This window comes from Centrocercus urophasianus, unplaced genomic scaffold (genome assembly GCF_019232065.1).
Source record: "Centrocercus urophasianus isolate 14NV4802_14NV808 unplaced genomic scaffold, USGS_Curo_1.0 seq_24, whole genome shotgun sequence".
In the NCBI taxonomy this organism is placed as follows: domain Eukaryota; kingdom Metazoa; phylum Chordata; class Aves; order Galliformes; family Phasianidae; genus Centrocercus; species Centrocercus urophasianus.
In genome coordinates this window covers 1238362-1266143 of record NW_024884800.1, presented here as the reverse complement: position 1 = coordinate 1266143, position 27782 = coordinate 1238362, and the positions used below count along the sequence as shown (strand labels likewise).

At 44.9% G+C, this 27782-nt stretch overlaps 1 protein-coding gene across 3 annotated transcripts in view; it reads left to right on the top strand.

Annotated features, from left to right (window-relative positions):
• The window catches only part of LOC122163623 (fibronectin type-III domain-containing protein 3a-like), a 37198-nt gene that overhangs the window by 376 nt on the left and 9040 nt on the right, over positions 1 to 27782 (top strand). Inside the window, exons 2-14 of one of the 3 annotated variants that reach the window (XM_042824988.1) lie at positions 4339 to 4441; positions 12448 to 12583; positions 16012 to 16087; positions 16833 to 16909; positions 19811 to 20045; positions 20951 to 21223; positions 22637 to 22692; positions 23822 to 23976; positions 24241 to 24300; positions 24921 to 25059; positions 25923 to 25976; positions 26641 to 26762; positions 26848 to 27022. In XM_042824988.1, the coding sequence (XP_042680922.1) occupies positions 12488 to 12583; positions 16012 to 16087; positions 16833 to 16909; positions 19811 to 20045; positions 20951 to 21223; positions 22637 to 22692; positions 23822 to 23976; positions 24241 to 24300; positions 24921 to 25059; positions 25923 to 25976; positions 26641 to 26762; positions 26848 to 27022 (1518 nt within the window). In that variant the 5' untranslated portion in view covers positions 4339 to 4441; positions 12448 to 12487. Of the gene's footprint in view, positions 1 to 4338; positions 4442 to 12444; positions 12584 to 16011; positions 16088 to 16832; positions 16910 to 19810; positions 20046 to 20950; positions 21224 to 22636; positions 22693 to 23821; positions 23977 to 24240; positions 24301 to 24920; positions 25060 to 25922; positions 25977 to 26640; positions 26763 to 26847; positions 27023 to 27782 lie in introns of all 3 variants that reach the window. The other 2 variants (XM_042824987.1, XM_042824989.1) reach the window with 2 other exon arrangements.

Below are 27782 nucleotides of genomic sequence, written 5' to 3'. Positions count from 1 at the left end.
GGGGGGGGGTTGGGGCAGGTGTGGGACGGGCGGAGGGGAAGGGGGGCGCCTGGAGGGGCGGGGGCGGCGGAGCCCAGCAATGCCCGCAGTGCTCCGCAACGCCCCGCAGTGCCCGGCAGAGCCCGGCTGTGCCCCGCAGTGCCGGCTTTGTGTCTGTCGGCGCGCCCCGCGGTGCCCCCCGGATGGTGCCGTTGCCAACGCGCTCCCCGCACTTTCTCTTCCCCCCTCCCGCCTCAAATCCTCCCTTTCCCCCTCCTTCCTTTTCCCTCTCTTTATTTTTTATTTATTTCTTCCCTATTATTTCCTCGGGCAGCGCTGAAGCCGTTCTCCCCTCCTCACTCCCGCCCCCCCCCCCCCCCCTCCCGTTCTCCCTCCCCGCAGCGGAGCCGCTGCCTGCGAATGCCACGTCGCCTTCTGCCTGTTCCCCTTCGCCGCTCCGGCTCAGACACCTCCCCCAGCGCGGCGGGGTCGGGGCAGTGGGAGGTCAGCGCTGTCACCGCTCCGTGCCGGTGCCCGTCCCTCTCCCTCCCCCCGTCCCGTTTTGCCCCTCTCGGCTCTGGGGGCGGCGGTGAAGTGCGGACCCTTCTGTGATCGACGCCGTCCCGCTGAGTGCCTCCCGAGGGCTGTACGGGCTGTTTGGAAGCACACGGGATGGTCCGCGTGGCCCCGCAGCCCTGCTCTGCTGTAACCTCTCCACAGAAGCTGGCAGGTGGATCTGCTCCGTCCGTGCTGCTTTTCGAGTCTCGTGTTTAAAGCTTGCTGCTCAGACCTTGTGTTAGAATGGTGGAAACTTTCCACAAAGTTATTTTCCTACCTGGGGTGCTGTAAGCCTACTGCTTCAGTTTCTGGCCATTCCTTGAATGTTTTGCATCTCTGCTGTCCTGTGCTGGTTTATAATGCTGTCGGTCCTTCTGTGCTTCACCAGATATCTCCTTGTGAGCATCACCACAGTGCTTCTGCAGATAACAGCCCGGTTTGTGTCTCTGTATCGTCCAGTTCCTTGTGCCCTTTTAATATATTTATCATTACAAAATTTAGTTGGATAGGGAAATCCTACCCCAGTTCCAGATGGAAAGACTGAGGCACAGAAATATTTATGGCCCAAGGTCACGCAGGAAGTGTGTGGTCAGGCAGGGAATTGAATCTAGATTTCCTGAGACTCAGATTAGCATTTTAACCAGGGAAGCATCCTCTCTGTGTTTTAAGCCAATAAGCTGTCCTTGGAGTTAGCATCCAGCATAGAAGAGAGTACTCTGCATTTTGGTCAGGATCCTTGTGAGGAGAAAGGAAAACCTCACGCTTGTGTTCTTTTTTCCTCTCTTATGTAGCTGATATGTGAAAAAGGATAAGGTGGTAAAGTGGGAAAGATGTTGACTTTCTCAAGGCTCTGTGTGTAATGATGCATGCTGAAAAGCAGCCAGCTGTTACGCTGTCCTCTCTTTTAGGTCTGGTTACTTTACTGTGCTCCGAACTCCTGAAAGTTTCAGAATGCTGCTGTTGTCTGGGAATAATTTATTGTTAGCTGGGATCAAATAAATCTCGTGTTCCGTGCAGCTGAGTTGAAAGCAACCTGCTGTTTGTTGGGTCTCAGTGTGTGATTTTTAACACAGCAGTCTGTGAGCAAACGGGACTTGTGCTGTCTGTCTCGGGAATCTCCTGCAAGGTGCATATTGATCACTGATGGGCTCAGGAGAGCTGCTGCAGATTTTGGATAAACTTGGCCTTACCTCTAATTAAACATCACACAGGCAGCGGGATGGAATCATTTCAGCTTCCCAGGTGTCCACACAGATGCACGCTGCTATTCTGGGGTAGGTCACTTTTGTTCATAAAACACAGTAGTTAACATTACTAGAGCATTACAGCTGCCGGCAGCTTTGAAGACTCAATTGTTAGAATGGTGTCAAACCATCATTCCTGGTGTGTTCACCTTCAGAGAATAACGATAATGGATCTGCACAAATCTGCTTCCTGCCACAGCCCTCTGTCACAAAGTGCATCCTGCTTTGATGCTGTGCAGAAACCAAGTTTGCAACCAAGTTGAACACAAATGTTCCATGTAACATTTAGATGGTTCTTCGTTTGGGTGTTTTTGGAGGCCAGTGTTTGCATCTTGTTGACTTGTGTGGATTGTCACACCCTTGCCAAGGCTCTTTTATATTTAATTTTAGAAAAGGTTTGGTCCTTAAAATAAGACTTCACCTGTATTGCGTGGCCAGTGGAAGTTGTAGCTCTCTGCTCACAATGTGTACCTGATGTTGGTGAGCCCCAGGACTGCTGCACCAGCACTGCGTTTGTGTGTATGTTTGTACACCTGTGGTGGAAAGCCTTTTGGAAATCCCTCCGGGTGAGTTTGGTGCAAATTGAAATACGTGTTCAAAGTTGGGAGGCTGGAGCCGGTGCTCGTGTTTGATGACCTGTGATTTGCCCAACTTCAAAGGCCTCTCATCAAACTCCAGACGTACACTTGTTGCTTTTAAGAAAACAGACAGCAGGGAAGGCATTCCTACAGCAGTGGTGCACAGCACAGCTGCACAGGGAGCAGTGGGTCGCTCCCTGAGGTGTCCCAGAACTGTGGGGATGGGCATGGTGGGGTGGGCTGGAATTGGGATCTGAAAGGACTTCTCCAAACTGAGTGATGCTGTGACTCTACAAGGCATCATACTGGCTCTTGACTTTGATGCCGAGCATTGTAAGAATGCCTTCGTTGTACATTCTCTTATTTTCCTATCGCGATTTCATTAAAACACAGAAAAATTTTAAGTTCACCTCTGAAAGCAGATGAGAAAGCCTCAATATTAGTAATACTGCAACAGACAGGAGAGCTGAAGTGAAAGCGGCGTCTCTCACTTCTAACTGTGCTGCATCTCAGAACGATCCACTCTGAGCTGCTGGCATTCAGAACCGTGGCTGCTCGCTGCTCCCGTTTCAAGGCTGATGAATATCACAGAAGTAACCTTTTAATTTTTTTCACCTGTTTTTAGCAAGTTGTCATGAAGCTTACCAAGGTCAAGATGGTTGGTTTTCAGCTGTTATCTTTGCTGCACGCCAGACCTTCACTGAAAAGTTTTGGATTCCTGAGTGAGGAGCACACACTGAACTCTTTATTGCATTCTTGAAGAGCTTATTGTAAAAGCAGCGATAATTTATTCTTTCAGTGGTGCTAACACAATCCTTTCTGTGTATCGACCGGCAGGGACAGACCGCTGGCGCAGCGCCCTTCGTCCGTTTCAATCTTAATGTAAATCTGCTATTGTTCCCAATATCTGATTGATGTGGAAAAATGCCTCAGTTTGCTCAAGATAGGCTTTTCCAGCACTGAGGCCTGGCGCTTTGTGCTTTTATGCTCATATCTCACGAAAAGTAGTTCAGGAGGACATGATGAGGCTGCGACCTCAGCGACGTCTGCGGCTTCGAGCCAAGATCACCTTTCTGGTGGGAGCAACAAAGGAGCTGCTGTGTCTGCAGGAGGGGCTTCTGTCTGCCTCCTGCAAAGCTAGCCAGAAAGCGGGGGCCTGTGCCCTGGCTTTGGGAAAAGCATATTGGGAACTGGTCAATGTTTTGGGGTTGTTGTAATCTTGGAGAGCCAAAACAGGGCAATTCTTATTCATCAGTGTGCAGACAGAACTGGAATTTGGTACTCAATCCAGCGCCTTGAGAAAGGTGGTGGCTTTCACATTGTTAAATGTGATTTCTTGAACGGCTTTGGTGCATGCTGAAGGTGTTCTCAGCATCTTCTGGTGGAGCAGCTTTGGTGGGACAGTTCCTGGAACAAAGCTGTGCTGTCCCATCACAGAGCTATGACCACCTTCCCCAGGCTGCGTAACTGCTCTGCTTTCAGTGTTCCTTACCAGAGGACAAGTACGTTCCTGGTAATTTCAACCTGGATATATTTATGTACTGTTAGGAAATTGATTTTCCCCTCATTACTGTCATATGGAAGAATAGAGCAGTGGGCAGACAACGTTGTACTTATTGCAGAGAACGTACCGTGTACGAGAGCTGTCTTCACTGCATTCAAGTTCCTTTTCACTAATGAGATCATAGCTATGGCTGACACTGCAATAAATGTATGTGCAGTATGTTTACACAGTTGTCAGGCTTTGCATTCTGTATGTGCTGAATGGATGCAAGAAGGCTGTGTAAGGTATTTTGACACTGGAGTCTTCCTTGAGTCTTATTTGCAGATCCTGGTAGAGTTTATCTCTCTGGCTGTTTTCCAGCAGCTTATTCAATACAAGCTATTTTCTGCATGATTTTTTTTTTTTTTTTTTTCCTTAAGACTGTGCATGCCAGTTTCCAAGAAGAAAATCACTCTTTCTTTTTCCTTGTCCGCAGAAGGAAGGCTGAGGGACAGCACAGCACTTTGCTCCTACTGCAGCAGGCAGTGACCGTGCGCATCTATCAACAGGAGCAGCTTCAAGTCAGGAGAGTGTCAACGGTAATTAGCCATAATTTGCTGTTCTCCCAGATCTTTTGAGACGTTTCTTTTGTAAGTCTCTCGTGTGTTAAGGTGAAATAATATGTAAATATTTGAGAAACTTCTGAGCTTAGGATTCTCTTCTCTGCTTTTGTTTTGTTTGAAACTTACTATCAAATGAGAAACGGGTTAGAGAAGCAAGAACTGATGGGGCTCTTGAAGTAGGAGGAAGCTCAGTATTTCTAGATAAAAGTTATTGGTTTTATACTGTAGCAACCTTATCTTTATTTTGGCATTAATCTCACTCTCCTTCCCCCAGCTGGAATTTTCGTCTTAATGAGACTTGCATAATCAGCCTTCGTATAAAGAAAGTAAATTCTGTTTTTAGCAAAGGCATTTCCTGTAGAGAAAACAGTTCAAGAGAGTGGCAGCATACCACTGAGTGACCGACTGGATGGCACTGCTTAGGTGTGTTGGTTTGAGTTGGAGCTCATGGAACTGGCAGGCCATGGGATTGACCTTTTTTTTTGGGGGGCGGGGGAGAGAGACTTGGCACGATAAATTAGCAGTAGTGTGATGTTTGTCTTGTCTTGAAGGCTAGAATTCTACCATTTGTGCTTTCTTTTTTTAATGAAGATTCCTGTGGATTACATTTGCTTGTAGAAGGGAATTTTCAGCTTTGTGAAGAGCAGTTGAACCATTTTCTGGTTTGGTTCGTGGTTGTCTAAAGCAGTAGAAGAGATCAAGGAAAGACCTGAATGGCAGCTGACTTATAGAAAATAGAGTGTGATGGGAAACGATGTAATCAAATACAAAGCAGGTTTTCAGGAAGATATTACATAGACAACCTTTTGGAGTATTTTAATCTGTCACTTTGATTTTTAGTGCCTAGATTTCTTGGAAAAAAACCTTAATAAGCATAGATGTAAACGGTCATTCCTGGAGTCTTCAAACCTGTGCTCGGCTCCACTCATTCTCTTACACAGAGGTGTTGCAATTCAACTGATCTACCAATAAATTCAGGTACAGGAGCAGCTGATTTCAGTGCCAGCATGCATCAGGTGAGCTGTGCTGGAGGCTTTCTGCGTGCTGCTGACCCGTCACAAATGCTGGGTGAAGGGCATTCGCTTAAACCTCACGTGCATGATGTCATATTTGCATTTTGCCTCACATTTTTCACTGACTGAAGAAATGCACGTGGTCAGTTACCATGAGACTGCTCAGATGTGGTAACTTAAGTAATTTCTTGGTGTGTTTTAGCGCTAGGTTTAAGTATAACCTGTTTAAACGAGGCTGGTCTGATCTGCTCTGCAGCTAAAGCACTACAGCCTGAATTACTTCTCTTGTTGTGCAAGAAAGTTTTTGGTTCGTGTGTCAAACTTTTAAACTGTAGTACAAAGTACAAGCAAAGGCAAAGTGTTTCTCATCCTCCTTGTTCTTGAAGGCGTAAGTCCTGCTTTTGCTTCTCTCTTGTTGGATTAGATGAGAACTGACTGCTCTGACCTGTGTTGTGATAGAGAGCCTTTCCTGGAAGTAGGGCTGTTGTTTTTAGTAATCTGAATGATTGCTTCCTCTCAGTCCAGTCTGGAGAACAACAACAACAAAAAAGTCAGGATTAGGAATGCAGAACATTTGGGAAATAACTTTTGGATCAGCTGGTGTTTGTATCACACCATCTGTCTGACTGTGTGTGTGTCTGCCATCCCGCAGTGCTCGCTAGGTTACCTTCTGGTGCTGCAGAGGTCTGTGCTTTGATGCTGTCATGCTGTGGGCACAGCACACTGGCACCCATGGCTGTGTGGCACCCAGGGGCATCTCAGTGTCTGGAAATGCAGTGTGCAGGACAGGGCAGCCTCCACCTGCCCTCCATGGGAGACAGAAACACAGCGCTTGGAAGTGGCAGCGTGCTCGTGCCCTCTGTGATCTAGGTGTGCCTCTCTTCACGGAGGGGACTTGGATGATGCTGTGGAATATGCCTGTTCCTGTTGTGGTGGGGCTGTCTGCACACACAAAAGCTTTGGGTTCTTTTTCTGTTCTGCGAAACAACGCTTTTTTTCCCCGTGAAGATGATTGGTAAATAAAATGTTACTGTAAGAGAGATTCAACTTTATGCTGCACCTCAAGACCAAATTTGTCCCACGGGGAAGAATCATACTTAGTTTTCCAGATACTTAACCTGAAATTCAGAACCTCAGAGCACATGCAGCTCCTGTAGAAACTTGCACTTCCCATCTTGTCATTCTTGGCACCGATTTAAACATTTTGCTTCATCTGTGGAGCTCAGTAGTTACTTAGTTGTGAAGCCTGGCTTGCTTTGGGGTGACTGGGAAGGGTTTCTCCGGGGCTCTTGCTGCTTGTCACCATGGTGTGGAACAGATGCCTGTTTTCTGGCACATCACAGCCTGTGGTCTTTGGAGCAGAGTGTTGTCTTTCTACAGCTGTGTGTTTTGTTTGCAGGGAAGTACCCCTTTAGTTTTCCAGCTGTTTTGCACCACTGCTACATGACTGCACCGCAGTCCCTGTAAGGATGCTGTCATTGCATTTGTTCCCTTTGCAGGATTTTCCTTTCTCTTTTTTTGAATCAATTTATTCATTTCAAAGATGCTCTGGTTTTGCGGCTCTTGGATCACGAGTTTGTTTTTCAATTGCCTGTTTTATATTTTACATCCCTTCCCTTCAGGTGGTGCATCTGCTTTCCCCCCATTGCTCTGAGACCTCAAGGGCCATCATACCAGAACACAAAGCAGTTTGTAAGTGCTGAGGGCAATTGCTTGTATAGTTTTTATTAGTGGGTGGAGGATTTCTTTTTATTGCTTTCTTGGCACGGTGACATCAGGAACCTGATCCGGATTGGTAGGGGAGGCTGGAAGGTGATGCTATCACTCATGGCAGAGTTCCCGTGTGTCCTACCTTGTTGATCTGCTGCTTCTGTGGTTTTAGGGATTTTTTTATTTGGTGGCTGTGACATGAGGGCTTCCCATCTCAATCTGAATTTTCCTCTGGGGAGAATTTCTTCGGGTCATAGGACGAGCCAGGCTGATAAAAGCATGGTGCTGGCTTCCGTGTTCTGTGATGGAATCAACACTGCGGTAACAGTGAGGCTTTCTGGAAAATACAGGAAAATGTTTGCATCTCTGTAGTGCTGCCACGTCTGTAGCCTCTTCAGGTTGTCCTGTCCTCCCTTTGGAGGCTTCCAGCTCTGCTATTTTTGTGGCTGTTATTTTCATCGTGGTGCAAAGCAGGGACACGAGTTGTTCTGCACCGGTGCATCTGCACTACTGCTGGGGTTGAGGTGTTCTCACTTTGTGGTACCTCAAAGAAAGCACCTGGTGCAGTGTGCTAAAACTACATGCTGCATGTCTGTGCAGCAGGCATTTTGTTGGGGCTTCATACTGTTCTGCAATGCAAGTTGGCAGGTTTAACATCGCAGAGCGTACCTGGAGCCAAACCGCTAGCGATTGGAACGGCCTGGGTTGGAAGGGACCTCTAAGATCTAGCAGTACCGAGGTCAGAATGACACAGGGTACACCTAGATCCATTGTATGGGGTTTTTCACAGCCGTAGGCGTTCGGTGTGTGACTGAGCACGGCTGTCAGAGAAGTCATGAAGAGCGTTCTCAGGATCAGGGCTGCGGTGCCCCCTGGCTGGGAGCCAGGCTCCGGGCAAGGTGCTGCAGCCAAATCCACTCGGGTGTCATTATGAATTATTTCCAACATTTTAATCAAAACATATATTTAGTTTTGAACAGATGACTGTTATGGAGCGATGGTGGTCTCTTCAGAGCTAAAATTGTAACTGAGCCTCTGTTAAGTGTGGTTCTGTTGGGGCTCTCGCTCCCTTAATCTCACTGAAAGTAAACCAGTGCTCTCCATGGCTCACGTGTGGTCCTGTGGCCGAGGGGAACTATTTTGGGACCAGGATGATATCTTAAACACTTTGTTAGAGCTGTTTATTTGAAAAACACTGGGAGAAGGCAACTTGTGTCTTTTAACCTAAATGTTTCCTACCTCAAAATCACATGGGGTGTGCATTTTGGATGGGGGGGTAAGGCTTTCTGAAATTACTAGTAAGGTCTGATCTTTGGACGAGACAGTTCCTTACCCTGATGCCAGGGAGGCATTTTGTTCATCCGTTGCTCTTGTTTAACAGCCTTTGGTGCAGATTTTATATCAAAATATTTCAAGGTTTGCAAGAGTTGAAGGCCTGGAAGCACCTCCGTGAGCTGAGCACCCACCTTCCCATCAGAATCCCTCTGTGGCTCTGGGCACGTTGTTCTCCCTGTCTCAGCCTCACTCGACTTAAAAGCATCTCCATTTAAATAATAAGCTCCTTAAAACAGCAGCTTTCTCAGATTAAATCCAGCACTTACTGTAATGAGAAGTGTTTACATCCCCTTCTGTGTGGGACTAGAAATGCATATTGACTGTTTGGGGATAGGTTCAGTTTTGTTCTGGGCAGTGGAATGAGGCTGATCCATTTCTGCCTACAGCCTCTCCCCTTCTTAGGATAAGTAGGAAGCCTTTTGAAGAGACATTTTCAATACATTGGGAAAGTACTTCAATATGAAATAGCAGGATGCCTGCAACTTGTGTATGACATTGCTGCACATTTGCACAATAAATAATCTCATGCCATTAATATGAGGATATCATTCCAATGAAAACACTATCTTTCAGTCTGTGAAATGTTCCTAATTTTGTGTAGTATGGTAGAACACAAAGAATGCACAACTTATTGTTGTTTTGCACCTTGAATATAGATAACTGCATGGTGGTCCTCTGTGGAGCCAGGGGTCCCTTCCAACTTGGGATATTCTGTGAACCATGGAAATGCAGAGGGTGGAAGGGACCTCAGGAGATTGCCTGTCCAACCTGATCAGATTGTGGTCACTGCCTGAAGCAAAGCATGCCTGCAGATGCGGTGACATGCTGCTGCTGTTTGCTGGCTGCTGACACAGAGCTCTGAGTGAGGCAGAAGCAGTGCCTGTGTGCAGGAGGATGCTTACAGCTGTGGTTTGTCCTTAGGGGGACTGCTGGCACAGGCTGGAAGTTTCCTGTTGTGCACACAGCAGTGCTGGTGTGAGCTGAGGTTGAGCTGGCACCTCGTTCTGTTCTGCACACTGACATGTTGCTCAGTGGGGCTTTGCAAACCCAGCATGCAGTGAGCGTCTCTTCTATTCATTTCAGTCAACTTTTGTTGTACAGCCATACATAGGAATAGCATATTTCTTTCTCTTTCGGGCTGAAACCGTTTGAGATTTCATTTTCAGAACGTCTCATGGAAGTCAGTGGGGTTTCCCTGGCGGACAGCAGAGCTGGAGGCACGAAGCAGGCCTGCTCCATCCCGGAGGTGCTGAGTTCAACTGCAGGGTGGAATCCATGAGCACTGTGCTCGGTGGGAGCTCAGAGCTGGAGCAGCTCCAGGATGACTGCAGTGCTGCTGGAGGAGCATCGGGGCTGGGAAGGGGAAGGCCCACATTGCGGCGGTGCAGGCTGTGCGTTTTTCTGTGTCAGGAAGTGAGGTCAGAGCCGGCGCTGTGTGCTGTCATTGTTTTCTGGAAGGCTGGTCAATAAGGTTTTCTGTTTTTCTTAGAAGCCTTTGTAGTGTGAGTCTGTCAGTGGAAAATGTTGCCTCTTTTAATATGGTTAGCGTGATGAACTGCGTCACGTTGGTGTGCTTTTGGGTCCCTCAGTGCTTCTCAGAGAGCACTTCTAGAATCTGAGCTGATTTCTTTGCTCTAAAAATCCTTTATACCCTATTTTGGCACAGCCTGATACTGCAAAACCTAACTCTTAGGGTCTGTTAACATTGATGGAATAATTTGAAATCCATATTTCGCAACTGTTGGTAAACTGTCATATCAATGAAAGTCTGAAAAATGTTAGTTCTGGGTGTTAGAACAGGGAAGCCTAATGTGGAAACCAACATCAGTGTAATAAATGGAGAATAAATGGAGAAATCTGACTGTGTGTCAAAGATCAGTGCAGAGTACTGAGGCAGATTCAATTCCTGAGGCACACGGTCATTATTTTTTTTCACTCATTGTGTCCCATGCTGAGATAGCCATGTGAACGCTTTGCTGGATGTGCACTCTGCTGTACATCAGATTTTAGCCTCTTGTTTTAATCAAAATGACAAAATGTCACAGCGTTTCTATGTGCTCAGCTGCACTGCTGAACGCAGATCTGCTGAGTGCTTTTTGGTGAGTGCTTTTCCCCTTCTTGTTAATTGTTAATTTCTGTCGTTGTTGAGGTTCTTTAGATGAATGAGGCTGTGCACGCAGACACGTGTGTTTAATGTATTTATTTATATGTATAAAACAATGTATTTTTAATCTGCTCGTGTGTACTGAATTCCTATTATGGAAGCAGTTTCTCTGAAGTCTTAGCTAGAAACCTCTAAAAATAGGAGGGTTGTAGTAGAAGAAACTGCAGCCGTAATTTTAGCCCATGGACCGGCAGCGTTGGCAGTTATTTTTAAGTGAAATAGTTGTGCACAATCAGATGAGCTTGTTTCCTTGGCAGTAGTCATTCAAAATCTGACAGACAGAAGGGAAGGTGATTTTATGCAGGAAATAAATAACACTCTAAGGTAGCTGGGTGTATTTAGGGCAATCCTGATACAGATTGGCACTTTGAAGTCCTGCGTGGCCCTCGCACCCCTGCAGTCTGCTTTGGTCTCCTAAGATCCCATGGCAGGAGCAGGGCCAGGGGGTGGCTGGTGTGCAGAGCCAGGGCTGCCTGTGGCACCGTGGGCCGTTCCTTTGTGCTGTGTTTTGTGGCTGCGTGATTGCATTGGTTCTCTTGAGATGCTCTTGCAAATGAGAATGAGGGTGTTTGTGCCTCTGTGCTCTCCCAGCCTCCTCGTCTGGCAGCAGCAGTGCAGGAGGACCTTGTAATGTTGGCCGCTATTGCAGGCCCTTTCTGGGCAACCTGAGCTTAACGTCAGAAGAGATTCTGAGAGTCCAGCTGTGATGTTTCTCTGAACGCTGCTGTGTCCATATTGGTTTAGCAGTTGTACGTAGACTGGCTTGGTTCATGCATAGGTGAGTTGGTGTTTTTGCACTCTGTTTCTGTTTTGCTTTTTTAATGTAATAAATTGGTCTGTCTTAAACACATTGTGGTCTTCTATCTGGGTTATGGGAGGTAATGGGAAAGGAGAAGGAAATAGCAGCATTTCCTGTATCCTGTTACCTTGTGCATTCTACGGACGCTGAATTAACTGTTCATCAAAAATTCATGAAGAGTTGCACTGCATTTTGCTTCGTTGTAATTATGGATTGTTCATGGGAAGCTCACAACCATGCAGTGCTTTTCCACTTGCAGTTCTCCATGGTACTCATTTAAGGACTCCTATACAAAGCACTCTGGTCTGTCTCACATTGTCTTCAACGTGCCAGAATTCTGTAGCAATGGCACATTGCAACACTGGGGAGAATGAAGGGGTTTCGATCACCGCAGAGATTGAAACGTGTGTATGTTCTATGAATTATTTGGTGTAAGACTTTATTTACAGCAAGTTCAGAAACTCAGGAAACTCCGAATGTCAAGAATAAAATGCTGTGTGAGCATACATGATGCTGCTGTGTGATTGCATCGCTCACGTCGCGATGTCAGCCCTTGTGGTATGTTGAGTGGGGTACGTGTGCTATTTTAAAGGATGTATTTTTGGGAAGAGGATATGTATTGCTGACACACAGTACTTGAGAACAGGATGATAACTTGTACTCCTTGAGAGCACCACTGGAAAGAGCACGGACATCTGAGGTGATGCCCTCCGTGCTGTCCATTTGCACGAGTTCTTCGATGTGCAATGAGGGCAGAAAGGAATGCTTCATACCAGCTTTAGGCTCCAATTAAGGTCAATTTATTTGCGTATCTTTGGGGCAGAGTTGTGGAATGCTGAAGGCATTGAATGCTGTGTTTTTCTTCTGAATTACCGGTACCATGTTTGGCAAACAAAGTGGAGAATTTGGGAAAGGGGAGTGGCTGAAACCTAATCCCGGTGCTGTCGTTTTGTTTCAGCAGGCGATTACTGAGAGCAGCTGTCAATGAATGGTTTTCAGACATGATGGCCGACCAGCCACCTCCGTTAGAAGCTACGCCTCTATTGAACGAAGTGCCACTTCTACCTCACATGGTTAATGGAGACAGCATCCAACAGGCAAGTCCATCCGGGGCCCTGTCACACTGTGCCTGCAGGGCTCGCAGGGAGGCTGGCGTTCAGGTGTACTGTAGAAGACAGAACAGATTCAGACAAACTATTTGCTGGCAGCTTTTGAGAGAAGGCTCCAAAGAAAGCAGCTGTGGTACTGATTTGCAGTTATTTCCTCCAAGGAAGTGTTGAGGGCTGGGCTGGATGGGACCTCGAGCAATGTGATGCTGCGGGGGGCTGGAAGTGGGTGAATGTGAGGTCCCTTCCATCCTGTTCTGTGACTGCAAGTGTGTGGTTCTCAGCACTGATACTGTCAGTGCAATTATGAAGAGGAAGAAAATCATTCAATATTACTGCAGTGGAAATATGAAAAGATTGCTTTTAATTTGCAGTGTTTTATGCACATGTGAGTCTTTAATATTAAACTTAAAAAGAATCAAATAGTGAAGGAGAAAACGTGTTACATAATAAAACAAATGGATACAGATTAGCAAGAAGCTGCAGCGCTTTAAATTGAGAAACCTACTGCAGGAAAATGTAGAGAAGAGGAAAGACCTCTGGATCCCTGATGCTAGGAATCTTCATTAATAATTACAGCATGCTAATGAAACCTGAGTAGAGCTGAAACTGTAGAATTGTGGGGGACGCAGCCCTTCGGAAGCACTTACTATGAGTAGAAATACAGGCAACGGTACAGGCTTGAACAGATTGTGGCTAAATTTGAAGTAAATTTAGTACTTGGCAATAAAAGTGTAGTGCCTTCCACTGTAAATTGCCATCGTTGGGAGATGCATTGCTGAACAACCGCTGAAATCTCACAGACTCCTGTTGTTTTAACTTGGGATCTTAATTTAAGAAGCTACGAACATAACTGGTCCTTGTAGGAAAGAAAAGGGTGCTTGGTTTGTTGACATAACTGAACTGCAGGAATAACAAAAGATAAATCTGAAGGCATTATGTGCCTGGAGTCGAATAATTGTCTTGTTCAAGTGAGGAGCAAAGTTGTCTGTTCCTTCGTTCTGGTCAGCTGTAGCTTTGAGTATCTGGCAGTAATTAAAATAGGAATTTCGGGGGTTGATTCAGAAGGGAAAATTGCATAGGAGTTTCTGTAGGATAACTCCTGTGCAACGGTGGGGAAGGGTGACTGTGAAGAGCTTGGTGTGTTTGAATGCACGGTGAATAAATAGGGTACAGCAGTGCTGTGAGCTGCTGAGGAAGCAGTGTATGCTGGAAGATTTTAAATTGAGTCTCTTTTATTTTGTAAACGTTACAGGTGGGAAAGAGGAGAGACCTGTATTATTTCAGTCGTAGGGCACCTCCTTGTAGCAATGATAGCCCTTACTATAAAAAAAGTGATGAGTAATTGCACTCTGCATTTTTCTCTCTTACTCTGGAGATAAGGTGACTTGAAATAAACAAAGCTATAGAATATCTCAGCTCGTTCTGCAGTTCTAGCATTAGCAACATGAAATTTTAGACACTGACCAGCTGTGAGATGATTCAGTAGCTGGTGTTTCTTGTTACACGAGGAAAAGAGATGAGTGGGTCTCACTGGAGACCAGCTCTGTCGCTGTGTTTGTGTAACATGTCCTTGTGCAGAGCAGTGTGCAGAATATCAGCGTGCGGTGAGTGACCAAAAGGTGACTGGCACTGGAGTCTGGGGAGCCAAGTGGAGCCTGTTTGCAGTCGGGTAGGGCTTAAAAGAGTCGAGTCTGGAGATGCAGGGGAAAATGGCCTTTTAAGAGCAGACTTGAAAGCGGATGAGTCTCTAAGCTAACTGAGTTATTTTGGAAATAACAAGTCTGTCTGTCTAGTGAAAATAGGTGTGGCTGTCTTCATGGGGTGAGAATGTCACTTGATGTCACTGTGCCAGCATTTCTCACTGTTTATAAACAGCCGTGCTGCCATCCTGCAGTCACATTACTCACAAAGTTCTGCTCTCCTCTGCTGCTCTCACTTGCAGGGAGTAGAAGCTTCTGAGCCACATTTGCAAGCTTGCTGTTAAGCAGAGTATTAACTTGAAAGCTTTATTAAGGCAGATGAGTTTTAATCATTTTGCTGCCAGTGCCAGAGAGGATGGGCTAATTATAAAACATTACACAGAAGTAAAATAGAAGTAAAGTAGAAGTAAAATGCGTGCTGTTTGGCAAGTCCTGTCAGTCAGATGCAGCTTCCAGCTCATCAGTTCCATTTCACAGAAAGAAACTGGGAAGTTTTCTGGAAGGGTTTCTGGTTTCAGAAAAACAACAACAACGAAACTTCAGCAATAGAAAGTGCATAGCAGCAAAATGCTGAGCAGTGCTTTGCAATAGCTCTCAAACTGTGCTGATCCCATTAGTTCCAAAATGGTTGTGTGGGGCACCTGGGGGTGTCAGCCTTACTGTGGGCGCTCCGTGCCGCCCCTTACCAGGCTTAGGCTGACTCCTGAGGAGCACTCAGGCTTCCTGGAAGTTTTCCTTGATGGAAGGTAGATGGAATTGCATTTGCTTCATTAATTATGGTGAGTCATTCCTCTGAGACATTGCCCTGTGCATTCCTGACATTCCAGTCTCAGTGCTGCTCTGCAGTCCTGTGCTTACACCACTTGGGATCCTTTTCACTCAGTTCAGTTAATAGTTTCCTGAACTTCAGTTAATTGGAACTTCTGAAAATCAATCCTGTTCAAAGGCTCTGAATTTTTAAAGCATCCCTTTCCTGCCTCTGATTTCTCTTGTCCTTGGAGGTGAGCTGTGAGCTTAAATACCCGCCGTCCCAGCAGCAGTTCTTCCCTGCAGACTTTGTGTTTCCTTTGTGCTCTGGCAAATCCCCAGCCTATTATTGTCTGTTTGGTATGTTGTTTAACAAACCAAGAAGAAACATTGCATCACTTTCTCTACTACTAGAAACGTAGCAGAGTTAAAGCTACACATTTGCTGCTGTACTGAAGTGACAGACTTTGTTACAGTTCAGTGTCCCAGTTACACCTTTTTGAGCTGTGCTGTCTGACCTCTTGTTGGAATGCAGTAAGTATTGCTGAGTGGCTGCCTGACTGCTCCAGATGCTGTGCTCATGTCCAGAAGCAGCTTACCTACCCAGAGCAGAATTGTTCCCTGTCCTGTGAACTCCCTGGGATGGGGTCTGTGTTCAGTTATGCTTCCACATCCCATGTTATAAGCTAAAAAAAGATGCATATGGCAGAATGCAGAAGCTGCGGAGTTGGCATTAGCCAGCATTTAACAGGCTGTTCCTTTGGGTCTTGTTTTACACACTCTGCTTAAATATAACAGATCTGTGCAAACTTCCTGTTCTGAGCAATGGAGAATACTTCTCAGGAATGCATAACATTACATGAAGTAAGATATGCGTGTAAAGATTAAGTAACCTTTAAAATAAATAAAAAGTAAATAAGTAAAACGCTAACTAACTGCTTTATATTGTTGTTGTTGTTTCTTTAACAGGTTATTCTTGTGCAGGTGAACCCGGGAGAAACATTTACAATTACAACTGAAGATGGACACATTCAGTGTATTCAAGGTAAGGGAAAGACTGGAGTGCTAAATCAAATAACAAAATATCATAAATATCATAAAATTACTGCAGTTTGTTTCTGTTACATCAGACGTGTTTTTATGTGCTCTGCAATGCAATAAACCAGACTTCTTCAGTTTGTACTTAAAGCACAAACAGGACGGCGCTGGGAAACTGGCAGGCGTCCCTGCAGCCCTGCATGCTTTGCTGATAGCTTCTAGGAGGTCAGCATCTGAGCTGCTCTTCCAGTGGTCCTCAAGCATCCATCTTCTCAGCTTCACAGCATATGAACTTGTGAGATTTAGTCCCATCTAAACAACTTTAATGGGTGCTGTGTGACCTTGCTGCAATGCAAGGCAGAGGCATTAGCAGTGTGTTAGTACTGAGGGAAGAGTCACTGCCCTCTGTGTGGTTACAAACCACTGTTTGGCTTGTGGGAAGGTGACCGAGCTGCAAATCTGCTGCTGGTTCAAAATATCTCCTGTAAGTCAAGTTGAATTCATCATTACTTCCATTGTAAAAATATCTCAGATGATACACAAAAATGTCTGTTCTGCTTCCAACACATCCCAGAGGGGAGTACAATCTTAAATAATAAAAAATATTATAAAAAATAATATAAGTTTATTTTGTATAAATGTTGGTAGACTGTTTATCGGCATCACTGTGATGATGTTGGTGCTCATCACTCTTGAAAACTGGTGTCCCAGAGCCATCCCTGTTTGTGAAGTGGCTCCTCTTTCCTTCCCAGGTCCAGCCCATGTTCCTATGATGTCACCAAACGGTTCTATGCCACCGATTTTTGTGCCTCCCGGTTACGTATCTCAGGTAAACGTTAATTTATGCTTGTGTTGAAGTGTGTTTGTGGCTGTTGAACAGGGAAGATAGCGATTGGTTTATCTGCAGCAACTGGTAACAGCATTTCTCATTTTTTCCACTGAACTTACCAAATATTTAACTGACTTTGCTGCAGGCTCTCTCACACTGTCTGTTTGCTTGGTAAAACTGGAGCCAGTTCTCAGGGCTCTTATTTATTTCTTCAATAGTGAGGTGACCAAAAAAGGTTCCTTTTTGCGAGACAATGAATGACTGAATTGGCCATTGAGTTCCACTAACACGATGCACATCCTGATTTTCCTTCAGCCCTGTTTTCAGGGTGAAAGTAAGTGCTTAGGGCATACCTACATGGACTGCAGACCACAGAGTACCAGAGGGCTGATAGGTGTAATGGAGCTGTGTTAGAACAGCCTCTGGGAGCACGGCTGCTGGCAGCAGGTGAACTCATCTCCACTCTGGGTATGAGACTCGAGTTTCTTACCTTGAGGTTATATTGACCACAGATCTTTACCAAGCTCTTTCATCTCTCAGGTCTTCTTTTTTTCCCAAGACTGCATTAGTTATTTCTTTTTAACATTTTCTCGTAATTCAGATTTTTCTATCATAGCATAACTCTGTTCATCTCCCAGCTCTGATCTGCTTAGCATTCAGCAAAAGACTCTACTGTTGTAGCAGAAGTGTGAGCAGGAGTGTTAATGCTGGTGACACGTGCCTAGGAAAACAGCAGGGCTCTGGGCTTCTCTCCTGCCTTAATTTTTCCATTCCCACTGATTTTCCACTCTGCTGCGCTGTTAAGTCGTGGCAGATCAGAGCAGTGTGTGGTACTTGAACTCCTATCAGGCATACTCGAAGTTCAGTTTGATTTACTTTTGAATTAATGCATTTTTAAAGGAAAGTAATGAGAAACTTTTTTTTCCCCAATGGGCTAAGCTGGATTTCTTGGTTTCTGGTAATGCTCAGAACCTGAAGTTTTCCAAGTAGGACTGAGAGCCACGTAGCCACATGTGTAAAAACTCATCAACGTATGAGACTTGAACTTGCTGTTCTCAGAACTGTCTGAAGGAACCCAGAAGTATTTATGCTGCTTTCTTCCAAAGTGCAATGAAGAGATTCAGTAATGCTTAGTGGAGATGTAGCAGCTTCAAACTGTAAAATTGTATGAAAATCTTATTGTAGCAGTGTATCCCTTCTGCCAGAACATAGACTTCTTGTGCTTGCTTGGTTACTGTATGTGTAGAGTAACTCACAGCCTCTGCTACGAGCACTGGTTTGCATGTGTGAATGCATGTGTTATAGTGCTGCGTAGAGTCACGTAGGTGAAGTGGGCTGTTCAGTTCCATTGATAAATCAGAAAGCCCCCCATGTTGCTTCCAGAACAAACCACATTCAATGTCACACAGACCTGGTCTTAAGTGACCTCGTACCATTTTTTTCTTCTTTGTGAGGTCTGTTAAGAATTCCTGGTAGCATAGCTGGCTCCGAGGTCATCGTGCAGCTGAACTCTCATAGCAGTTTGGGACTGGACACATCCTATTTCCCTTCTGCAGAATACTTGTGCTTCGTTTGCTCTATCTTTTGCTGAAGAGCTTTTCAAAATGTACTTTTGGCATGAGCAGTATTTCAACATCCGTAATGCCTTCTTTGCCAACTAGGAAATGCTGGAGTGATTTCTTACAGCCAAACCAAACATGCTTTAAGAGAGGATCTCGAAGGAACTAACAGGATAAAGAATACGGTCTGCTTTGAGGAAAGTGCTTCTTATAAATGCCCGAAAATATAGGTTTTGTATGTTTTAGTAACAGAGTGCAATCCAGAAGATTTGAACTTATCTAAGAGCAGGTTTTATTTTATACAATTTACTTTACAGATTGCATAGAAAAGGGTTTGCATCTCTGGTTTGTTTGCCAGCCTGCAGCTGGAGTGCCTCCCCACAGCCTCAGCCCAGAGCTGCCCTGGGTCCCACCACTACATCAGTGCTACAGCACTGAAGGCCCTTCCTACCCACAGATGTGAGCCGTGCTTGTGATGCAGCTCGCAGGAGAAGGAAGCATAAAGCTGCAGACCAATTTTAAACCAATTTAAGAAAAATGCCCCGTTTTCCTGCCAAGATGATTAATTTGAAAGCGTCCATTTGCCCTAAAAATCAAGCATTTTTCTAGTAGTGATTTTGGTTTTTTTTTTCGAATTGCATCGTTTCTTTGAGCGAGGGAGAACAGAAGACAATTCATTTGCTGTCTACCTTTAAACAGGATTGAATGCAGTCTAGTTGATCCGGCACGTTGCCATTTCAGGACATGCTCACAGCGTGTGCGCACCTGTCCGACGCATGCAGTCTCTTCTCTGTGCGTTGGAACACCGGCACCTTTTGATCCCAGAGCTGAGCCGTGCAGGCAGCTTCCCTGTCTGAACTCCCTGAGCCCATGGCTGACATGAGCTGTCCTGACGTCTGAGCTGGGTTGGATCGCAGCACGAGGCAGCAGAGCTGGCGTGCAGTGCTGTGTGCTTGCCGCGGGCTGTGGATGTGTGTGCAGCCATGCTCTGGGGATGGCACGGCGTGCAGTGACTTGCACGTGGCTCGTGCTGTCAGATTGGATCTGGTCTAAAGCAGGCTGCAGGGGGCGCTGCACCCTGGTCAGTCCACACCGCTTGGTTTTCTTCAAAAAAGTGTAAATAATTCATAGATTTTAGGTTGCTTAACGCCTCCGTGTGTGACTTAAATCTGGCAGCCTGAAACTCCGGTTCCTTCTAATAACACGTGCTGGATTTCCGCTGGGATTCACTTCTGCTTGTATACCCCTGACTGTGAGATTGCTGGGTGCAGACTTAGGCAGGGAGATTCCTTATTAAAGCTTGTATCTGTACTGACTTTCCATTTCTTACGTTGCTTGACAGGTGGTGGAAGAAAATGGGGTTCGCAAAGTGGTGGTGTTGCCACACTCGGCTGAATTCCATCCTTCCATGCATCCTCCGCCTCATCCTCCCCCCCACGTGCCCCATTACATGCATCATCACCACGCTCTGCTCCCCCACCCCCCTCACCCTGTGTACCCCCCTGTTCCCGGGACAGGAGAGCTGCCGCCGCAGTTCATCCACCAGCATCCACCGCCACACGTTTTCCAGGAGCAAGGTGAGCGTGCAGGCAGTGCTGAAACACACGAGGAGTCTTTCTGCTCAGTGTGTGGGCTGGGGCACCTGAGTTCTGCTGGTAGCTCCTTCTCGTGTTTCCAGCCTCCCTGAAACCCGTAGCCCAGCCTGCGGCACTCTGCGTGTGCAAAGTATCAGCATGTAAAGCTGAAACTTCTGTTTGTAAGGCTTTACTGCGAAAGCAGTAGCTTTGAAATGTTATGATGCTGCATGTGTTTTTAAATGGGTCTTTATTTTTGCTGCTGTTTATGCCCCGGTGATTGCTTCTGCCTTCCTCTAAACTTGTGCTCTCAAAAGCTGCTGTGTTTGGTTGCAGCCTTGGCACGCAGCTTTTGAAAATGCATTTAATGTTAATATGTGAATGTATTTTTTGCTAGACAGAATCCAGATGGGACTGCAAAGAAAATAAAAAGTAATGACACATGCATCAAAAATCGCAGTCACCCATGTTGGAGATTGAAATGCAAGTCTGCTCTATATTTAATAGCTGACTGAAGCAGTATTTCATGGGAGGAACCCTGCTGACCTGAGAGCCTATAAGCTGCTTCTGAGAACTGGCATTTAATGCAGGAGGAAATCAGACTGCGGAAGATCATTCTCTTTCTGTCAAGTTTAAATCATTAATTAAGCTGTTTCAGCTAATGTCTAGCATAAAATAGAAGCTATTTTCAGCTATTTACTTCAGCTACATTTTAAAAAGTTAGCTTGGGTCCAGTGCTTGTTTACACTTCTTTGAAAATATGAATATGTTTCAGGGGAAAGAGAGCGAGTTTAAGGCCTAATCCCAAGCAACTAACAGAAGGTGGTTTTCTGAATTAAATCAGAAAAAAGCAACAACAAATATGAAGTGAATTTGGGATCAAAAGCAGTGTTTCCTTTGCTTTCTAGAACCTCGTTCTCATGGAAGGACAAACTTCATTCAGCGAGATGAAAGGAGTCTCAAAATGCAAGAACACCTGAAGAAAAGACTAAAAGACAGACAAGCGAGCGGTCACACCAACAATAAGCTTAACAGTCCTCCATCTTCACCACATAAAGTTAATAATTCTTCCAGTGCAGCAGTTCAGAACGGAAATGGAAAGGGACAGCAAGGGACAGGAGGGCCGCTAAAGCAGAAGCAGATAGGAAAAACAAAGGGCAGTCCAGATGCAGAGCTGGGAGGTAGGTTGAGTCCGAAAGGTTGACAGAGAACCAACGCTGTACATCTTTGGTCACTAGAAGCTGCTGTGCCTGCGCTGCAAAGTGGTTTCTGCAAAAAATTGGGTTTGTAAATTTTCTCCGGTTGTGTGGGGTTGAAGGAAGCCTGATGTAGCTTTTCTGTGATTGGATTTTCAGTCGTTCATTTATTTATTTGTGGTCCTGTAGAAATAGTAGTTGTATTGACTTTGATCGTTTGAGGTTTTACCAAATGAGATGTAGAGGAAGATTCAAGTCTGAGCCTCTCGTGGCTCTTCTTCCTTTCCTGACCTGGGACTCTGCTCGGTGTTCCAAGTGAGGATGGATTGTTGTACTCACATAAGTGACTTCTGGTGTCATTCTTTCCTAACTTTTTGGATAAACAGGAGTTATGTGAGACTCGAAGAAATAGGATGGTTGGAGCAACTGGCTTCACAGGTTGCTGTTTGATCAGCTGCAGTTTCGGTGCAGCACATTATTTTGCTGAAATGAATGTTTGAGCTTTTTAATAGCTCATGGCTATTTACTTGCATGTACTAAATGCCTTGTGGCAGTGTCCTTTGTGCTGGTTTGGAGCACAGTCACCGCTGTGCACCTGGATTCTTATCAAGGTTCTGTACATTAATTGCATCTCTTCAGTGCTGTGTGTGTATCTTAAAGGAAATTATCTTTTTAGGCAGCAAGGGACAGTCCTCATCTGCGTCACTGCTGGACTGAGCTCTTTGCATAGGGAAATTAAACAAATACCTGACTGACTGGGGAAGTAAACAGAGGTGGAAGTTCTTATCCAGCTTGTTTCAGGGACTGAAGAGATAGCTGATTAGAGTTGGTCTTACTGCAAACTTACTTTCAGAAAAGAAAAAAAAAAACCACCCAAGAAATGTTTGAGAAAAATATCCAGAGTTGTTTAATGTGGACAATTTTCAAGTCAGGATTCATTCTGCAGCTGTAAACCTTTTGATACCCATAGGTAGTGCCAGTATGCAATTTTGATCATCAGGCTTCTTTCAGATATACCCAGAGCAAGTGGCTTACAGTGGAAATTCAGGGACCAGCACATATGATAGCAAGATAAGATCTTGCTGTCATTTTTGAACACCTTTTGTTTTTGGAGGAATGTTTTTGTGTTATCAAAGAAAACCCGCTTCTGCTCAGATTGGGAAAATATACCCTTTGTGCAGGATGGACTAAAAGGGTTTTTGTAACGCTGTTAGTTTTGGATAGTTCATGTTTCTAACCGTCACGCAGCCAAAACAAACAGGAGAAGCTAACTTTGCACAATAAGTGCTATTGTTAAGCTCTTAATGAAAAGCACTCCATCTTGTGGTGGCATTTCTGTAACAGACTGGTTTTTACTCTGGGGGTTTTCTGTAATCTGTTTTGTATTTGAAATTTCAGAATCTGACACGGAATGCAAGAAGTACGATACTCACTTGAGCATTGGCAAGCCAGTAGTAAGTATTACCTTTAAAATACCATCATTTTCTGGGCACGTGCTTGGTGTTAAATAACACAGCTTTCTCATCGATCCCCTTTTCTATCATTGTTAATTTCTGTAGTAGAGAAAACGTATTTTACTTGCCAGGGTTTATGTCTGGGAAAGGGCAGTGGTGACACAGAAACCTGCTTTTACTGAAGCAGTCTGAGTGACTCCACTTCCCAGCCTGTAAGGCAGGGCTGTACCCACTGCTGGAGTCGTGTGTGTGTGAGGACTTGAGTGCCTGGAGAGCAGAGACCTGCTAACACAGTGATCACCTGCTAGCCCTTTGAAGTGGCCTTCATTTAACGAGGAGGATGTCAGGTACTGGGAATGGAAGCTACAGAAACAGCTCATCTTTTTATGCTGAGGAATTGGAGCAGATATTTGAGTGTTTACAGCCTGCTCAAGATACTGGAATCTGCTAACGTGAATTTGAATATCTTGAGGCTAAAACTGCACTGATTTGTGGTCCCAGGCACATTCAGTGAACTAGAACATAGAACCTTGTGCTATCGATACGTTAAGCATGGGTTGTGTTTTTTCTGCTCTAGCTGTCCAGCTGTTCTTTCCTACAGTTGTTTTTTCACTGATGCCTCTGACATCTGTACTTAATGTCCTCAGAAGGCTGTATTGAATTTTGTCAGAGACATTTTGCATAGACAGAGGATGTTTAGTCTTGAGCACTTAAAATCAGAGCCTCTTGCTGTCGCCCTGGTTATTGGTTGAATGTTAAGTGGTGAAGTTGCAATGCCTTTAGAAAGTGAGGCCGTCTGACTGTGCCTGGACACAGACCTGGTGCCAGTGCTGAAGATTCCAGATCTGAAATTTTGCTCTAAATGAGTGATGCAAACAGTGCAGGTGAAATACACCTCCTCTTCATACACCGAGATGGTGCCTATAAGTAAGGGAGATCCTTTAACGTGGTTTCAGAAGTGAAAACAAAGTAATGTTAAATTCAAACAGTGACTTGATATTTCCACTACAAAGGTAAAGAATTCCTCCCGTGAGGAACTTCAAGGGCAAACTAGCAACACCGTGTTATTGACTAACATACCTTTTATTACAGAAAGCAAACTTACTTGCATTATTTATGCTTTTAATAGGTTTCTGATATACAAGCAAGATCAGCCGTTCTGTCCTGGAATCTCCCAGTTAGTTCACAGAATGGAGAGAGCCATAGTCATAGTCCAGCAGCATTTACATTTGAAGTAGCAATATCCAACAGTGGTAAAAATGGAAAATTTAAATCTGTCTATGTGTAAGTTTAGTTTCTTCCTTTAAGCACAATACTGATGTTTAAAACCATTAACCGAGCAGCAATCTCTTTATCAGGAGCTGTTTGTTGACTTGCAGACCTACCTACTTCACATGCAATAAAGTTTAAGTAATTTCAGTATGACTTACATGGACAATGGAAAACTTGAAAGTTAAATGTGCACTACTTGGTTTTGCTTTTCAATGAGCTTTTATCCCTGCCAGTATAAGGAGGAGCTGTAACTTCTCTTCTTTTCCCTTTTTATAGTGGGGAGGAATTAACAATTACCCTTCCTGATCTCAGACCAGCAACCGATTACCATGCCAGGTATGTTGCTGTTAATGCTGTTGTTTATGTGCTAATTGTAAAGTCCTCATGGCTTCATCATAGGGTGTGGTTGCAGAAAACTTGAGGAATACTGTGTGTGAAGCATCACAGCTGTGGACGTTACGATGGCTGCTTTCCACTTCTTTCCTAACTCCCTAAAAATGTCGCCTCTCTTTCTCCAGCATTCTGCTGTCTCCTCTCCCCTCTTGTTTCTCCAGAATATAAACATCAGGTTATCTTCTGGCCAGATGCATTCAAGGCCAGGCTGGATGTGGCTCTGGGCAGCCTGGTCTGCTGGTTGGTGACCCTGCACACAGCAGGGGATTGGAACTGGATGAGCACTGTGGGCCTTTTCAACCCAGGCCATGCTGTGATTTTAGAATTCTTTTGGATACTGGTGTCTGTGATGTGAACATCAGTTACTGAAACCTGGAGTGAGATCATGAAATGAGGTTTTGTTTCTTCATTCCTGAGCAATGCTTTGGAATCAGTGATCTGCAGTATCAAAAGGCTCTGGTCCTGCTGCTGTTACGACAGCTTACAATTTCTCAAGCTGATAAATCTTTCCTTAAATTCTGAGGTGCCAGTGTGATAACATAATTTGTTGTCCTTTTGTTTAGAGTTTCAGCAACCAGCAGTTCCATAAAGGAATCTGTTTCAGAATTAGTGAGTTTCACTACGGAAAGTTGCGAGCCAGATTGTCCAGCTGCACCGAAGCTAATTAATAGAACCAAAAACAGCCTGAGTTTGCAGTGGAAGGTAAGCAGAAAGCAGTCTGATGGATTCATACACAGCATGCTTATGTTAGCTTTGCCTGTAATGTAGTGTTTGTTTTAGATTTTAGCTTCTAAGTTGCTCAGTTAAGGCTGGTGGCTGAAATCACGGTGGCTTCTTCCTGCTTCTTTTGTTGCCTGCTTAGTTCTTCCCTCGTGCTAAAGCCACGTGCAGTTGGAAGCAGCACTCTGTGAAGTATGGACTGTTTGGTGGGAAAGTTCTCTTCTGAAATGGCACTGTAAGGAAGGAGACAGAGCACTTATGTTGTTAAGTGGGGTTTCTGGATGATAATGTTGTAATTCCATAATTCTGGATTACTTGTACCAGCTCGTAGTGAGTTTCTGTCTCCAGTTTGTACGTTACCCTTTGAATCTGACTTTTGAATACATGCAGTATAATCTGAAGATCCAGTCGCTGTGTTTTATTGTCGTTCCATGTTTTTCTAACAGCTATGTTTACACCTGGAAAAAATGATTAATAGATGAATAATATCAGTTAAATTATCTGTATAATCTGCATTTAGAAAGTTCCTAATTTGTATTTCCTAGAAAGCACAATTAGTTCAAAATACTAATGCAGCAGTTCAAAGAGCCACCATGAGTGAGGGATGGAATGAGCTGCTGGCTTTTACACAGAGCACGTGCCCAGAGCTGCAGGGGATCCCAAGTGTTTGTGGAAGAAGAGAGCTGTTTTGTGTGCTTACTGCAGACTTTTTCAGCTCTTTTCATTTTAAAAGGCAGTTGGAATTTATAAATATACTTGATTGCTCAATTGCTGTCTTAATATGCAAAAGATGCAAATGTTCAACCGCTTGGTTTTAACTTTTTTCACTGTTTCTTTATTTTCAGTCTTCAAATGACAACGGTTCCAAAATAACTAATTTTCTTTTAGAATGGGATGAGGTAAGCCCTCTTCTAGTGGAAAAAATACCCAACAATGCAATGACCGATTATACTTTAAAAATACTTTTCTGCTTTGGTTCATCCACTATTTTCAGTGCAGCTGCCTGGGCAGTCTTAAACTCAGTTAAAGATCTTGAATGCCATTGTTAGCAGTGAGGCATTGGAGCAGACTGTGTTCAGGTCCTCTGAGAGCCGTGCTCAGTGTCCTCGTGTGGTCCTTGTCAGTCAGAGCAGCGTTAATTCCTGGCCTTTGTTGATCAAGTGTTTGGCTTCTCCCTTCAGTAGCTGTCACAAATACTGCTCTGGTCTGAACTTCTTACAGAAGTACATCCCAAAGCAGTAAAAACTTCACATTTGTGGTTTATTTTCCGTTGTTACCATTTTGTCACAACTGCAGCACCAAAAAATCATCTCATCTCAGTCAGATGTGATTCTGGCACCTGGACTGCTCAGGATTGCTCAGCGTGGAGTGGGTGACTGCAGCTTTCTAATTCTTTGGACTTACTGGTTTTTTTTTTAATCTAATTTTTATTAAATCAGTGCAGTTGTTATATTTACAGTTTTTATTAAATTAGGAAAAGTTAGAGGATGAGAAAATGACCTTAGCAGGGAGTGCGCAGTCTCAGTGCAAGAAGTCGCTCAGGTCCTTCTCGCTTTTTTAAAGGGGAGGAACGGGCCCTTCAAAGAATGCTACTACGGGCACCTGAAGCAGTATAAGCTCACCAAACTCTCTCCTTCCACAAGATACTCGCTTAGACTGGCTGCTAAGAACGATATTGGAATGAGGTAAGGGCAGCAGCTCGTGCCATCGTTCATTTCCTCACCGGCTCCCCGGCGCCGTCGTTAACATCCCAAAAACCCATTTCTGCAGTGGGTTTAGCGAGACGGTGACGTACTGCACAGCAGGGATGGTGCCCCCAGCCCCGCCGCCCCCGCTGCTCGTTGAAGCTGGAGTGACCTGGCTGGCCCTGCGGTGGAGCCCCCCCAGCGGAGTGTCCTCGGAGGACTCCCTCACTTACACGTTGGACGTGGAGGAGGAAGGTTCTGTAAGTGCGCCTTTCTTTCACATCTACCAAAGCTCGATGCGCGGTTGGGCACGAATAAACATTTCAAGCAGTATTTGACTTCCAAATTGGCAAGCGCTGCACGCGTTTATGAAACAAAGATGGAGTTCCAGCTACAACAACGTCAACAACGAAAAACAAACTGTTAGAAAAATGTCTGCTCCAGTAAGCTTGCTCAACCATCTTTACCCAAAAAGAGGCAGGACAGTCTTCATCTTTCTTAATTTGAATAAAGGGAGAATCCACTGGGGTGCAGCCCTATGGATCTCTCACATTTCTGGGGGACACGGCCCCCCTGTTACTCCTGTACCCCAACACTGCTGAGCCCTTTCCCCACTGGCCAAGGTATTGAGGTTCACATTTCCCCATCCCCCTGTGGTTCACCCCTTTGTTGGCACATACTTTGTACTCCGGATTCAGAGTTTGTCCTTTTGTCCATCTGGAACTGGCTGGCACTCTTCATTCTGCCCTACAAACAAGGTGCACACAAGGTGCTAAGCCAGCATCTCCTGCCATGTACTTGCAAGATGAGTTTGTTTAACCGCATCCTTGGGACTGAAACTACTCTTCTCAGCTTTTTCTTTTATCTTGTTTTGTAGGGACGCGCTATCCTTCCTTTGTTCCTCCCAAATTTTATTTTGCAAGGACGTTATCCTTGTCTTTCCTCCACTGTCCGATCACTTTTTCATTTTATCATGGAAAATTAGTGACTTTTTAGTGACTTCTTTTGTTCTTGTTTTTC